This window comes from Pseudophryne corroboree, chromosome 12, assembly GCF_028390025.1.
Source record: "Pseudophryne corroboree isolate aPseCor3 chromosome 12, aPseCor3.hap2, whole genome shotgun sequence".
Classification (NCBI taxonomy): Eukaryota; Metazoa; Chordata; class Amphibia; order Anura; family Myobatrachidae; genus Pseudophryne; species Pseudophryne corroboree.
Genome location: NC_086455.1, coordinates 232,951 through 247,088, shown reverse-complemented (window position 1 = coordinate 247,088; position 14,138 = coordinate 232,951). Strand labels below are relative to the sequence as shown.

At 50.0% G+C, this 14,138-nt stretch overlaps 1 protein-coding gene across 3 annotated transcripts in view; it reads left to right on the top strand.

Moving 5' to 3' along the window:
* RUSC1 (RUN and SH3 domain containing 1) overlaps positions 1-14,138 on the top strand; it is a 79,270-nt gene that overhangs the window by 55,452 nt on the left and 9,680 nt on the right. For all 3 annotated transcript variants that reach the window (XM_063946606.1, XM_063946608.1, XM_063946607.1), the window contains 2 exons: positions 6,249-6,311; positions 6,460-6,536. In XM_063946606.1, the coding sequence (XP_063802676.1) occupies positions 6,249-6,311; positions 6,460-6,536 (140 nt within the window). The remainder of the gene's footprint in view (positions 1-6,248; positions 6,312-6,459; positions 6,537-14,138) is intronic.

Sequence of the window (14,138 nt, the reverse complement as noted above, 5' to 3'; positions counted from 1 at the left end):
TACTGTGCTGCCATACACCGCCTGTATGTACTGTTCTGTCTTATACACGTGTGTACTATGCTGTGCTGCCATACACCTCCAGTATGTACTGTACTGTCATATACATGTATGTGTACTGTGCTGTGCTGCCATACACCTCCTGTATGTACTGTACTGTCATATACACTTATGTGTACTGTGCTGTGCTGCCCTACACTCCTGTATGTACTGTACTGTCATATACACGTATGTGTACTGTACTGTGCTGCCATACACCTCCTGTATGTACTGTACTGTCATATACACGTATGTGTACTGTGCTGTACTGTCATATACATGTATGTGTACTTTGCAGTGCTGCCCTACACCGCCTGTATGTACTGTCATATACATGTATGTGTACTGTACTGTGCTACCCTTCACTTCTGTATGTACTGTACTGTCATATACATGTATGTGTACTGTGCTGTGCTGCCATACACCTCCTGTATGTACTGTCATATACATGTATGTGTGCTGTGCTGCCCTACACCTCCTGTATGTACTGTACTGTCATATACACGTATGTGTACTGTGCTGCCATACACCTCCTGTATGTACTGTACTGTCATATACATGTATGTGTAATGTGCTGTGCTGCCCTACTCTTCCTGTATGTACTGTACTGTCATATACATGTATGTGTGCTGTGCTGCCATACACCTTCTGTTTGTACTGTACTGTCATATACACGTATGTGTACTGTGCTGTGCTGCCATACAACGCCTGTATGTACTGTTCTGTCATATACACGTGTGTACTATGCTGTGTTGCCATACACCTCCTGTATGTACTGTACTGTCATATACATGTATGTGTACTGTGCTGCCATACACCGCCTGTATGTACTGTACTGTCATATACATGTATGTGTGCTGTGCTGTCCTACATCTCCTGTATGTACTGTACTGTCATATACACATATGTGTAGTGTACTGTGCTGTGCTGCCATACACCTCCTGTATGTACTGTACTGTCATATACATGTATGTGTACTTTGCAGTGCTGCCCTACACCGCCTGTATGTACTGTCATATACATGTATGTGTACTGTGCTGTGCTGCCCTACACCGCCTGTGTGTACTGTCATATACATGTATGTGTAGTGTGCTGCCCTACACTGCCTGTATGTACTGTACTGTCATATACATGTATGTGTGCTGTGCTGTGCTACCCTACACCTCCTGTATGTACTGTACTGTCATATACATGTATGTGTACTGTACTGTGCTGCCATACACCTCCTGTATGTACTGTACTGTCATATACATGTATGTGTACTGTACTGTGCTGCCATACACCTCCTGTATGTACTGTACTGTCATATACATGTATGTGTACTGTGCTGTGCTACCCTACACCTCCTGTATGTACTGTACTGTCATATACATGTATGTGTACTGTGCTGTGCTACCCTACACTCCTGTATGTACTGTACTGTCATATACATGTATGTGTACTGTGCTGTGCTACCCTACACCTCCTGTATGTACTGTACTGTCATATACATGTATGTGTGCTGTGCTGCCCTACACCTCCTGTATGTACTGTACTGTCATATACATGTATGTGTACTGTACTGTGCTGCCATACACCACCTGTATGTACTCTACTGTCATATACATGTATGTGTACTGTGCTGTGCTACCCTACACTCCTGTATGTACTGTACTGTCATATACATGTATGTGTACTGTGCTGCCCTACACCCCTGTATGTACTGTACTGTCATATACATGTATGTGTGCTGTGCTGTGCTGCCCTACACCGCCTGTATGTACTGCACTGTCATATACACGTATGTGTACTGTGCTGTGCTGCCCTACACCTCCTGTATGTACTGTACTGTCATATACACGTATGTGTGCTGTGCTGCCATACTCCTCCTGTATGTACTGTACTGTCATATACATGTATGTGTACTGTGCTGTGCTGCCCTACACCTCCTGTATGTACTGTACTGTCATATACATGTATGTGTACTGTGCTGCCATACACCGCCTGTATGTACTGTACTGTCATATACATGTATGTGTGCTGTGCTGCCCTACACCTCCTGTATGTACTGTCATATACATGTATGTGTACTGTACTGTGCTACCCTACACTTCTGTATGTACTGTCATATACATGTATGTGTACTGTGCTGTGCTGCCATACACCTCCTGTATGTACTGTCATATACATGTATGTGTGCTGTGCTGTCATACTCCTCCTGTATGTACTGTACTGTTATATACATGTATGTGTACTGTGCTGTGCTACCCTACACTCCTGTATGTACTGTACTGTCATATACATGTATGTGTACTGTGCTGTGCTGCCCTACACCCCTGTATGTACTGTACTGTCATATACATGTATGTGTGCTGTGCTGCCCTACACCGCCTGTATGTACTGTACTGTCATATACATGTATGTGTACTGTACTGTGCTACCCTACACTTCTGTATGTACTGTCATATACATGTATGTGTACTGTGCTGTGCTGCCATACACCTCCTGTATGTACTGTCATATACATGTATGTGTGCTGTGCTGTCATACTCCTCCTGTATGTACTGTACTGTCATATACATGTATGTGTACTATGCTGTGCTGCCATACACCTCCTGTATGTACTGTACTGTCATATACATGTATGTGTACTGTACTGTGCTACCCTACTCCTGTATGTACTGTACTGTCATATACACGTATGTGTACTGTGCTGTGCTGCCCTACACCTCCTGTATGTACTGTACTGTCATATACACGTATGTGTACTGTGCTGTGCTGCCATACACCTCCTGTATGTACTGTACTGTCATATACATGTATGTGTACTTTGCAGTGCTGCCCTACACCGCCTGTATGTACTGTCATATACATGTATGTGTACTGTACTGTGCTGCCCTACACCGCCTGTATGTACTGTCATATACATGTATGTGTGCTGTGCTGTCCTACACCTCCTGTATGTACTGTACTGTCATATACATGTATGTGTACTGTACTGTGCTACCCTACACTTCTGTATGTACTGTACTGTCATATACATGTATGTGTACTGTGCTGAGCTGCCATACACCTCCTGTATGTACTGTCATATACATGTATGTGTGCTGTGCTGTCATACTCCTCCTGTATGTACTGTACTGTCATATACATGTATGTGTACTGTGCTGTGCTGCCCTACACCTCCTGTATGTACTGTACTGTCATATACACGTATGTGTACTGTGCTGCCATACACCTCCTGTATGTACTGTACTGTCATATACATGTATGTGTACTTTGCAGGGCTGCCCTACACCGCCTGTATGTACTGTCATATACATGTATGTGTACTGTGCTGTGCTGCCATACACCGCCTGTATGTACTTTACTGCCATATACATGTATGTGTGCTGTGCTACCCTACACTCCTGTATGTACTGTACTGTCATATACATGTATGTGTGCTGTGCTACCCTACACTCCTGTGTGTACTGTACTGTCATATACATGTATGTGTACTGTGCTGTGCTGCCCTACTCCTCCTGTATGTACTGTACTGTCATATACATGTATGTGTGCTGTGCTGCCATACACCTCCTGTATGTACTGTCATATACACGTATGTGTACTGTGCTGTGCTGCCATACACCGCCTGTATGAACTGTCATATACATGTATGTGTACTGTGCTGCCCTACACTCCTGTATGTACTGTACTGTCATATACACTTGTGTACTGTGCTGCCATACACCTCCTGTATGTACTCTACTGTCATATACACTTGTGTACTGTGCTGTGCTACCCTACACTCCTGTGTGTACTGTACTGTCATATACATGTATGTGTACTGTGCTGCCATACACCGCCTGTATGTGCTGTCATATACATGTATGTGTACTGTGCTGTGCTGCCCTACACTCCTGTATGTACTGTACTGTCATATACACTTGTGTACTGTGCTGTGCTGCCATACACCTCCTGTATGTACTGTTCTGTCATATACACGTATGTGTACTGTGCTGTGCTGCCCTACACTCCTGTGTGTACTGTACTGTCATATACACGTATGTGTACTGTGCTGCCATACACTCCTGTATGTACTGTACTGTCATCTCCTGTATGTACTGTACTGTCATATACATGTATGTGTACTGTGCTGTGCTGCCCTACACTCCTTTCTGTACTGTACTGTCATATACACGTATGTGTACTCTGCTGTGCTGCCATACACCGCCTGTATGTACTGTACTGTCATATACACGTATGTGTGCTGTGCTGCCATACTCCTCCTGTATGTACTGTACTGTCATATACATGTATGTGTACTGTGCTGTGCTGCCCTACACCTCATGTATGTACTGTACTGTCATATACATGTATGTGTACTGTGCTGCCATACACCGCCTGTATGTACTGTACTGTCATATACATGTATGTGTGCTGTGCTGCCATACACCTCCTGTATGTACTGTACTGTCATATACATGTGTGTGTACTGTGCTGTGCTGCCATACACCTCCTGTATGTACTGTAGTCATATACATGTATGTGTACTGTGCTGTGCTGCCATACACCTCCTGTATGTACTGTCATATACATGTATGTGTGCTGTGCTGCCCTACACCTCCTGTATGTACTGTACTGTCATATACACGTATGTGTACTGTGCTGTGCTGCCATACACCTCCTGTATGTACTGTACTGTCATATACATGTATGTGTACTTTGCAGTGCTGCCCTACACCGCCTGTATGTACTGTACTGCCATATACATGTATGTGTGCTGTGCTACCCTACACTCCTGTATGTACTGTACTGTCATATACATGTATGTGTACTGTGCTGTGCTGCCCTACTCCTCCTGTATGTACTGTACTGTCATATACATGTATGTGTGCTGTGCTGCCATTCACCTCCTGTATGTACTGTACTGTCATATACACGTATGTGTACTGTGCTGCCATACACCGCCTGTATGTACTGTCATATACATGTATGTGTACTGTACTGTGCTACCCTACACTCCTGTATGTACTGTACTGTCATATACATGTATGTGTGCTGTGCTGCCATACACCTCCTGTATGTACTGTACTGTCATATACACGTATGTGTACTGTGCTGTGCTACCCTACACCGCCTGCATGTACTGTACTGTCATATACATGTATGTGTGCTGTGCTGCCCTACACCTCCTGTATGTACTGTCATATACATGTATGTGTACTGTGCTGTGCTACCCTACACTCCTGTGTGTACTGTACTGTCATATACATGTATGTGTACTGTGCTGTGCTGCCCTACACTCCTGTATGTACTGAACTGTCATATACACTTATGTGTACTGTGCTGTGCTGCCATACACCTCCTGTATGTACTGTACTGTCATATACACTTGTGTACTGTGCTGCCCTACACCGCCTGTATGTACTGTTATGTCATATACACGTGTGTACTATGCTGTGCTGCCATACACCTCCTGTATGTACTGTACTGTCATATACATGTATATGTACTGTGCTGTGCTGCCCTACACTCCTGTATGTACTGTACTGTCATATACACGTATGTGTACTGTGCTGTGCTGCCATACACCGCCTGTATGTACTGTTCTGTCATATACACGTATGTGTACTATGCTGTGCTCCATACACCGCCTGTATGTACTGTTCTGTCATATACACGTATGTGTACTATGCTGTGCTGCCATACACCGCCTGTATGTACTATCATATACCTGACTATATCCGTGTCTGCACTGTACTGCCATATACCCCTGACTGTATCCCTTTGTGTGTACTGTACTGCCATATACCCCTGACTATACTGTATACCTATATCTATAATGCCCCGCTGGTTTCTCTGTGAGCCACTGCATGCGTTATGCAGTCTAGGCTCCTTCTTAGGGCCCAGTGTGCACGTAGGGGCCCCAGGTTGCTCTGCCCAGTGTCTAGGTGTGTCTTTTTTGCAAAGAGAACAGGGATAGTTGTGTGAAACCAGCATCTGGCTTAGGCCCATGGCATCTCTGTGGCTTGTATCAGTCACTTAGAGAAAAACCTTTGTGGAACGTCTCCAGGATACAGTACCACGCGTTTAGCTCTCCTGTGTGACACGTAAGCATTACTTTCTGTGACTGCGGAGACCCTCAGGGCCTGGTGGGTGGGCATTGAGGACCCCGGCCCAGCCGTGTGTTATATGCGATGATATCACATGTAGACTGTCGATGATTATTGTACATCTGTTTCCCGCAGATGGTGAGCGCGCCCCGTTGATGGCGGATGCGTCTGGAAACTCCGTTCAGCAGCAGAAGAAAGGTAAGTTTCCCGATACTGGGGGAACTGTCCCGGAGACACTGAGGTCAGCAGGGCTTCTTCCATGGGGTTAGACAGTAGGAGATCTGGGGTGTAAGCCTGACTCTGCTGGTCTGAGGTGGGAAGGTCATCTTCTCTGTACTCCTCTCAGGCCTCCTCATCGCCATCGGCTTCTCCGTGGAGAAGATCGTCTCGCATTTTAACACCAGCAGAAACCAGGTGCAGAAGGTGAGCAGAGCTTTGGGCGGACATTGAAGTGATGGTGGATGGAGGTTCAGGGATAGAGATGGTGATGAGGATGTGTGAGGCATAGGATGTGAGTTATGGAGGTGAGAGGGCAGAATGAGGCTGTACAGATGTGAGTTATGGAGGAGAGGTGAGAGGGCAGCGTGCGGCTGTACAGATGTGAGTTATGGAGGTGAGGGCAGCTGTACAGATGTGAGTTATGGAGGTGAGAGGGCAGCGTGCGGCTGTACAGATGTGAGTTATGGAGGTGAGGTGAGAGGGCAGAGTGAGGCTGTACAGATGTGAGTTATGGAGGTGTGAAGGCAGAATGAGGCTGTACAGATGTGAGTTATGGAGGAGAGGTGAGAGGGCAGAGTGAGGTTGTACAGATGTGAGTTATGGAGGAGAGGTGAGAGGGCAGCGTGCGGCTGTACAGATGTGAGTTATGGAGGTGAGAGGGCAGCGTGCGGCTGTACAGATGTGAGTTATGGAGGAGAGGTGAGAGGGCAGCGTGCGGCTGTACAGATGTGAGTTATGGAGGTGAGAGGGCAGCGTGCGGCTGTACAGATGTGAGTTATGGAGGAGAGGTGAGAGGGCAGAGTGAGGCTGTACAGATGTGAGAGGGCAGCGTGCGGCTGTACAGATGTGAGTAATGGAGGTGAGAGGGCAGCGTGAGGCTGTACAGATGTGAGTTATGGAGGAGAGGTGAGAGGGCAGAATGAGGCTGTACAGATGTGAGTTATGGAGGTGAGGTGAGAGGGCAGAGTGAGGCTGTACAGATGTGAGTAATGGAGGTGAGAGGGCAGCGTGCGGCTGTACAGATGTGAGTTATGGAGGAGAGGTGAGAGGGCAGCGTGCGGCTGTACAGATGTGAGTTATGGAGGAGAGGTGAGAGGGCAGAGTGAGGCTGTACAGATGTGAGTTATGGAGGTGAGGTGAGAGGGCAGAATGAGGCTGTACAGATGTGAGTTATGGAGGTGAGGTGAGAGGGCAGAATGAGGCTGTACAGATGTGAGTTATGGAGGAGAGGTGAGAGGGCAGAATGAGGCTGTACAGATGTGAGATATGGAGGTGAGAGGGCAGCGTGCGGCTGTACAGATGTGAGTTATGGAGGTGAGGTGAGAGGGCAGCGTGCGGCTGTACAGATGTGAGTAATGGAGGTGAGAGGGCAGCGTGCGGCTGTACAGATGTGAGTTATGGAGGAGAGGTGAGAGGGCAGCGTGAGGCTGTACAGATGTGAGTTATGGAGGTGAGAGGGCAGCGTGCGGCTGTACAGATGTGAGTTATGGAGGAGAGGTGAGAGGGCAGCGTGAGGCTGTACAGATGTGAGTTATGGAGGAGAGGTGAGAGGGCAGCGTGAGGCTGTACAGATGTGAGTTATGGAGGAGAGGTGAGAGGGCAGCGTGCGGCTGTACAGATGTGAGTTATGGAGGAGAGGTGAGAGGGCAGCGTGAGGCTGTACAGATGTGAGTTATGGAGGTGAGGTGAGAGGGCAGAATGAGGCTGTACAGATGTGAGTTATGGAGGTGAGAGGGCAGCGTGCGGCTGTACAGATGTGAGTAATGGAGGTGAGAGGGCAGAGTGCGGCTGTACAGATGTGAGTTATGGAGGAGAGGTGAGAGGGCAGAGTGAGGCTGTACAGATGTGAGTTATGGAGGAGAGGTGAGAGGGCAGCGTGCGGCTGTACAGATGTGAGTAATGGAGGTGAGAGGGCAGCGTGAGGCTGTACAGATGTGAGTTATGGAGGTGAGGTGAGAGGGCAGCGTGCGGCTGTACAGATGTGAGTTATGGAGGAGAGGTGAGAGGGCAGCGTGAGGCTGTACAGATGTGAGTTATGGAGGTGAGGTGAGAGGGCAGAATGAGGCTGTACAGATGTGAGTTATGGAGGAGAGGTGAGAGGGCAGAATGAGGCTGTACAGATGTGAGTAATGGAGGTGAGAGGGCAGCGTGAGGCTGTACAGATGTGAGTTATGGAGGTGAGGTGAGAGGGCAGCGTGCGGCTGTACAGATGTGAGTTATGGAGGAGAGGTGAGAGGGCAGCGTGAGGCTGTACAGATGTGAGTTATGGAGGTGAGGTGAGAGGGCAGAATGAGGCTGTACAGATGTGAGTTATGGAGGAGAGGTGAGAGGGCAGCGTGAGGCTGTACAGATGTGAGTTATGGAGGTGAGGTGAGAGGGCAGCGTGAGGCTGTACAGATGTGAGTAATGGAGGTGAGAGGGCAGCGTGAGGCTGTACAGATGTGAGTTATGGAGGAGAGGTGAGAGGGCAGAGTGCGGCTGTACAGATGTGAGTAATGGAGGTGAGAGGGCAGCGTGAGGCTGTACAGATGTGAGTTATGGAGGTGAGAAGGCAGCGTGCGGCTGTACAGATGTGAGTTATGGAGGAGAGGTGAGAGGGCAGCGTGCGGCTGTACAGATGTGAGTAATGGAGGTGAGAAGGCAGAATGAGGCTGTACAGATGTGAGTTATGGAGGAGAGGTGAGAGGGCAGAGTGAGGCTGTACAGATGTGAGTTATGGAGGTGAGAAGGCAGAATGAGGCTGTACAGATGTGAGTAATGGAGGTGAGAGGGCAGAGTGAGGCTGTACAGATGTGAGTTATGGAGGAGAGGTGAGGGCAGCGTGCGGCTGTACAGATGTGAGTTATGGAGGAGAGGTGAGAGGGCAGCGTGCGGCTGTACAGATGTGAGTAATGGAGGTGAGAGGGCAGCGTGAGGCTGTACAGATGTGAGTTATGGAGGAGAGGTGAGAGGGCAGCGTGAGGCTGTACAGATGTGAGTTATGGAGGTGTGAAGGCAGAATGAGGCTGTACAGATGTGAGTTATGGAGGTGAGGTGAGAGGGCAGAGTGAGGCTGTACAGATGTGAGTAATGGAGGTGAGAGGGCAGAGTGAGGCTGTACAGATGTGAGTAATGGAGGTGAGAGGGCAGAATGAGGCTGTACAGATGTGAGTTATGGAGGAGAGGTGAGAGGGCAGAGTGAGGTTGTACAGATGTGAGTTATGGAGGAGAGGTGAGAGGGCAGCGTGCGGCTGTACAGATGTGAGTAATGGAGGTGAGAGGGCAGAGTGAGGCTGTACAGATGTGAGTAATGGTGGTGAGAGGGCAGAGTGAGGCTGTACAGATGTGAGAGGGCAGCGTGAGGCTGTACAGATGTGAGTTATGGAGGTGAGGTGAGAGGGCAGCGTGCGGCTGTACAGATGTGAGTTATGGAGGTGAGAGGGCAGCGTGCGGCTGTACAGATGTGAGTAATGGAGGTGAGAGGGCAGAGTGAGGCTGTACAGATGTGAGAGGGCAGCGTGAGGCTGTACAGATGTGAGTTATGGAGGTGAGGTGAGAGGGCAGCGTGCGGCTGTACAGATGTGAGTTATGGAGGTGAGAGGGCAGCGTGCGGCTGTACAGATGTGAGTAATGGAGGTGAGAGGGCAGCGTGCGGCTGTACAGATGTGAGTAATGGAGGTGAGAGGGCAGCGTGCGGCTGTACAGATGTGAGTTATAGAGGAGAGGTGAGAGGGCAGCGTGCGGCTGTACAGATGTGAGTTATGGAGGAGAGGTGAGAGGGCAGCGTGCGGCTGTACAGATGTGAGTTATGGAGGAGAGGTGAGAGGGCAGCGTGCGGCTGTACAGATGTGAGTTATGGAGGAGAGGTGAGAGGGCAGCGTGCGGCTGTACAGATGTGAGTAATGGTGGTGAGAGGGCAGCGTGCGGCTGTACAGATGTGAGTAATGGAGGTGAGAGGGCAGCGTGAGGCTGTACAGATGTGAGTTATGGAGGAGAGGTGAGAGGGCAGAGTGCGGCTGTACAGATGTGAGTAATGGAGGTGAGAGGGCAGCGTGCGGCTGTACAGATGTGAGTTATGGAGGAGAGGTGAGAGGGCAGAGTGAGGCTGTACAGATGTGAGTTATGGAGGAGAGGTGAGAAGGCAGAATGAGGCTGTACAGATGTGAGTTATGGAGGAGAGGTGAGAGGGCAGCGTGCGGCTGTACAGATGTGAGTTATGGAGGAGAGGTGAGAGGGCAGAGTGAGGCTGTACAGATGTGAGTTATGGAGGTGAGGTGAGAGGGCAGAGTGAGGCTGTACAGATGTGAGAGGGCAGCGTGAGGCTGTACAGATGTGAGTAATGGAGGTGAGAGGGCAGCGTGCGGCTGTACAGATGTGAGTTATGGAGGAGAGGTGAGAGGGCAGAGTGAGGCTGTACAGATGTGAGAGGGCAGCGTGAGGCTGTACAGATGTGAGTAATGGAGGTGAGAGGGCAGCGTGCGGCTGTACAGATGTGAGTTATGGAGGAGAGGTGAGAGGGCAGAGTGAGGCTGTACAGATGTGAGTTATGGAGGAGAGGTGAGAGGGCAGCGTGAGGCTGTACAGATGTGAGTTATGGAGGTGAGAGGGCAGCGTGCGGCTGTACAGATGTGAGTTATGGAGGAGAGGTGAGAGGGCAGAGTGCGGCTGTACAGATGTGAGTAATGGAGGTGAGAGGGCAGCGTGCGGCTGTACAGATGTGAGTTATGGAGGAGAGGTGAGAGGGCAGAGTGAGGCTGTACAGATGTGAGTTATGGAGGAGAGGTGAGAGGGCAGAGTGCGGCTGTACAGATGTGAGTAATGGAGGTGAGAGGGCAGCGTGCGGCTGTACAGATGTGAGTTATGGAGGAGAGGTGAGAGGGCAGAGTGAGGCTGTACAGATGTGAGTTATGGAGGAGAGGTGAGAGGGCAGAGTGCGGCTGTACAGATGTGAGTAATGGAGGTGAGAGGGCAGCGTGCGGCTGTACAGATGTGAGTTATGGAGGAGAGGTGAGAAGGCAGAATGAGGCTGTACAGATGTGAGTTATGGAGGAGAGGTGAGAGGGCAGCGTGCGGCTGTACAGATGTGAGTTATGGAGGAGAGGTGAGAGGGCAGAGTGAGGCTGTACAGATGTGAGTTATGGAGGTGAGGTGAGAGGGCAGAGTGAGGCTGTACAGATGTGAGAGGGCAGCGTGAGGCTGTACAGATGTGAGTAATGGAGGTGAGAGGGCAGTGTGCGGCTGTACAGATGTGAGTTATGGAGGAGAGGTGAGAGGGCAGAGTGAGGCTGTACAGATGTGAGAGGGCAGCGTGAGGCTGTACAGATGTGAGTAATGGAGGTGAGAGGGCAGCGTGCGGCTGTACAGATGTGAGTTATGGAGGAGAGGTGAGAGGGCAGAGTGAGGCTGTACAGATGTGAGTTATGGAGGAGAGGTGAGAGGGCAGCGTGAGGCTGTACAGATGTGAGTTATGGAGGTGAGAGGGCAGCGTGCGGCTGTACAGATGTGAGTTATGGAGGAGAGGTGAGAGGGCAGAGTGCGGCTGTACAGATGTGAGTAATGGAGGTGAGAGGGCAGCGTGCGGCTGTACAGATGTGAGTTATGGAGGAGAGGTGAGAGGGCAGAGTGAGGCTGTACAGATGTGAGTTATGGAGGAGAGGTGAGAGGGCAGCGTGAGGCTGTACAGATGTGAGTTATGGAGGTGAGAAGGCAGAATGAGGCTGTACAGATGTGAGTTATGGAGGAGAGGTGAGAGGGCAGAGTGAGGCTGTACAGATGTGAGTTATGGAGGTGAGGTGAGAGGGCAGAGTGAGGCTGTACAGATGTGAGTTATGGAGGAGAGGTGAGAGGGCAGAGTGAGGCTGTACAGATGTGAGTTATGGAGGAGAGGTGAGAGGGCAGAGTGAGGCTGTACAGATGTGAGTTATGGAGGAGAGGTGAGAGGGCAGCGTGAGGCTGTACAGATGTGAGTTATGGAGGTGAGAAGGCAGAATGAGGCTGTACAGATGTGAGTTATGGAGGAGAGGTGAGAGGGCAGAGTGAGGCTGTACAGATGTGAGTTATGGAGGTGAGGTGAGAGGGCAGAGTGAGGCTGTACAGATGTGAGTTATGGAGGAGAGGTGAGAGGGCAGAGTGAGGCTGTACAGATGTGAGTTATGGAGGAGAGGTGAGAGGGCAGCGTGCGGCTGTACAGATGTGAGTTATGGAGGTGTGAAGGCAGAATGAGGCTGTACAGATGTGAGTAATGGAGGTGAGAGGGCAGAATGAGGCTGTACAGATGTGAGTTATGGAGGAGAGGTGAGAGGGCAGAGTGAGGTTGTACAGATGTGAGTTATGGAGGAGAGGTGAGAGGGCAGCGTGCGGCTGTACAGATGTGAGTAATGGAGGTGAGAGGGCAGCGTGAGGCTGTACAGATGTGAGTTATGGAGGTGAGAGGGCAGCGTGAGGCTGTACAGATGTGAGTAATGGAGGTGAGAGGGCAGCGTGCGGCTGTACAGATGTGAGTAATGGAGGTGAGAGGGCAGCGTGAGGCTGTACAGATGTGAGTTATGGAGGAGAGGTGAGAGGGCAGAGTGAGGCTGTACAGATGTGAGTTATGGAGGTGAGAAGGCAGAATGAGGCTGTACAGATGTGAGTAATGGAGGTGAGAGGGCAGCGTGAGGCTGTACAGATGTGAGTTATGGAGGAGAGGTGAGAGGGCAGAGTGAGGCTGTACAGATGTGAGTTATGGAGGAGAGGTGAGAGGGCAGCGTGCGGCTGTACAGATGTGAGTAATGGAGGTGAGAGGGCAGCGTGCGGCTGTACAGATGTGAGTTATGGAGGAGAGGTGAGAGGGCAGCGTGAGGCTGTACAGATGTGAGTTATGGAGGAGAGGTGAGAGGGCAGAATGAGGCTGTACAGATGTGAGTTATGGAGGAGAGGTGAGAGGGCAGAATGAGGCTGTACAGATGTGAGTAATGGAGGTGAGAGGGCAGCGTGCGGCTGTACAGATGTGAGTAATGGTGGTGAGAGGGCAGCGTGCGGCTGTACAGATGTGAGTTATGGAGGAGAGGTGAGAGGGCAGAGTGAGGCTGTACAGATGTGAGTTATGGAGGAGAGGTGAGAGGGCAGAATGAGGTTGTACAGATGTGAGTTATGGAGGTGAGAGGGCAGCGTGCGGCTGTACAGATGTGAGTAATGGAGGTGAGAGGGCAGCGTGAGGCTGTACAGATGTGAGTAATGGAGGTGAGAGGGCAGCGTGAGGCTGTACAGATGTGAGTAATGGAGGTGAGAGGGCAGAGTGAGGCTGTACAGATGTGAGTTATGGAGGAGAGGTGAGGGCAGCGTGCGGCTGTACAGATGTGAGTTATGGAGGTGAGAGGGCAGCGTGCGGCTGTACAGATGTGAGTTATGGAGGTGTGAAGGCAGAATGAGGCTGTACAGATGTGAGTTATGGAGGAGAGGTGAGAGGGCAGAGTGAGGCTGTACAGATGTGAGTTATGGAGGTGTGAAGGCAGAATGAGGCTGTACAGATGTGAGTTATGGAGGAGAGGTGAGAGGGCAGAGTGAGGCTGTACAGATGTGTTATGGAGGTGTGAAGGCAGAATGAGGCTGTACAGATGTGAGTTATGGAGGAGAGGTGAGAGGGCAGAGTGAGGCTGTACAGATGTGAGTTATGGAGGAGAGGTGAGAGGGCAGCGTGCGGCTGTACAGATGTGAGTTATGGAGGTGTGAAGGCAGAATGAGGCTGTACAGATGTGAGTAATGGAGGTGAGAGGGCAGAGTGAGGTTGTACAGATGTGAGTTATGGAGGAGAGGTGAGAGGGCAGCGTGCGGCTGTACAGATGTGAG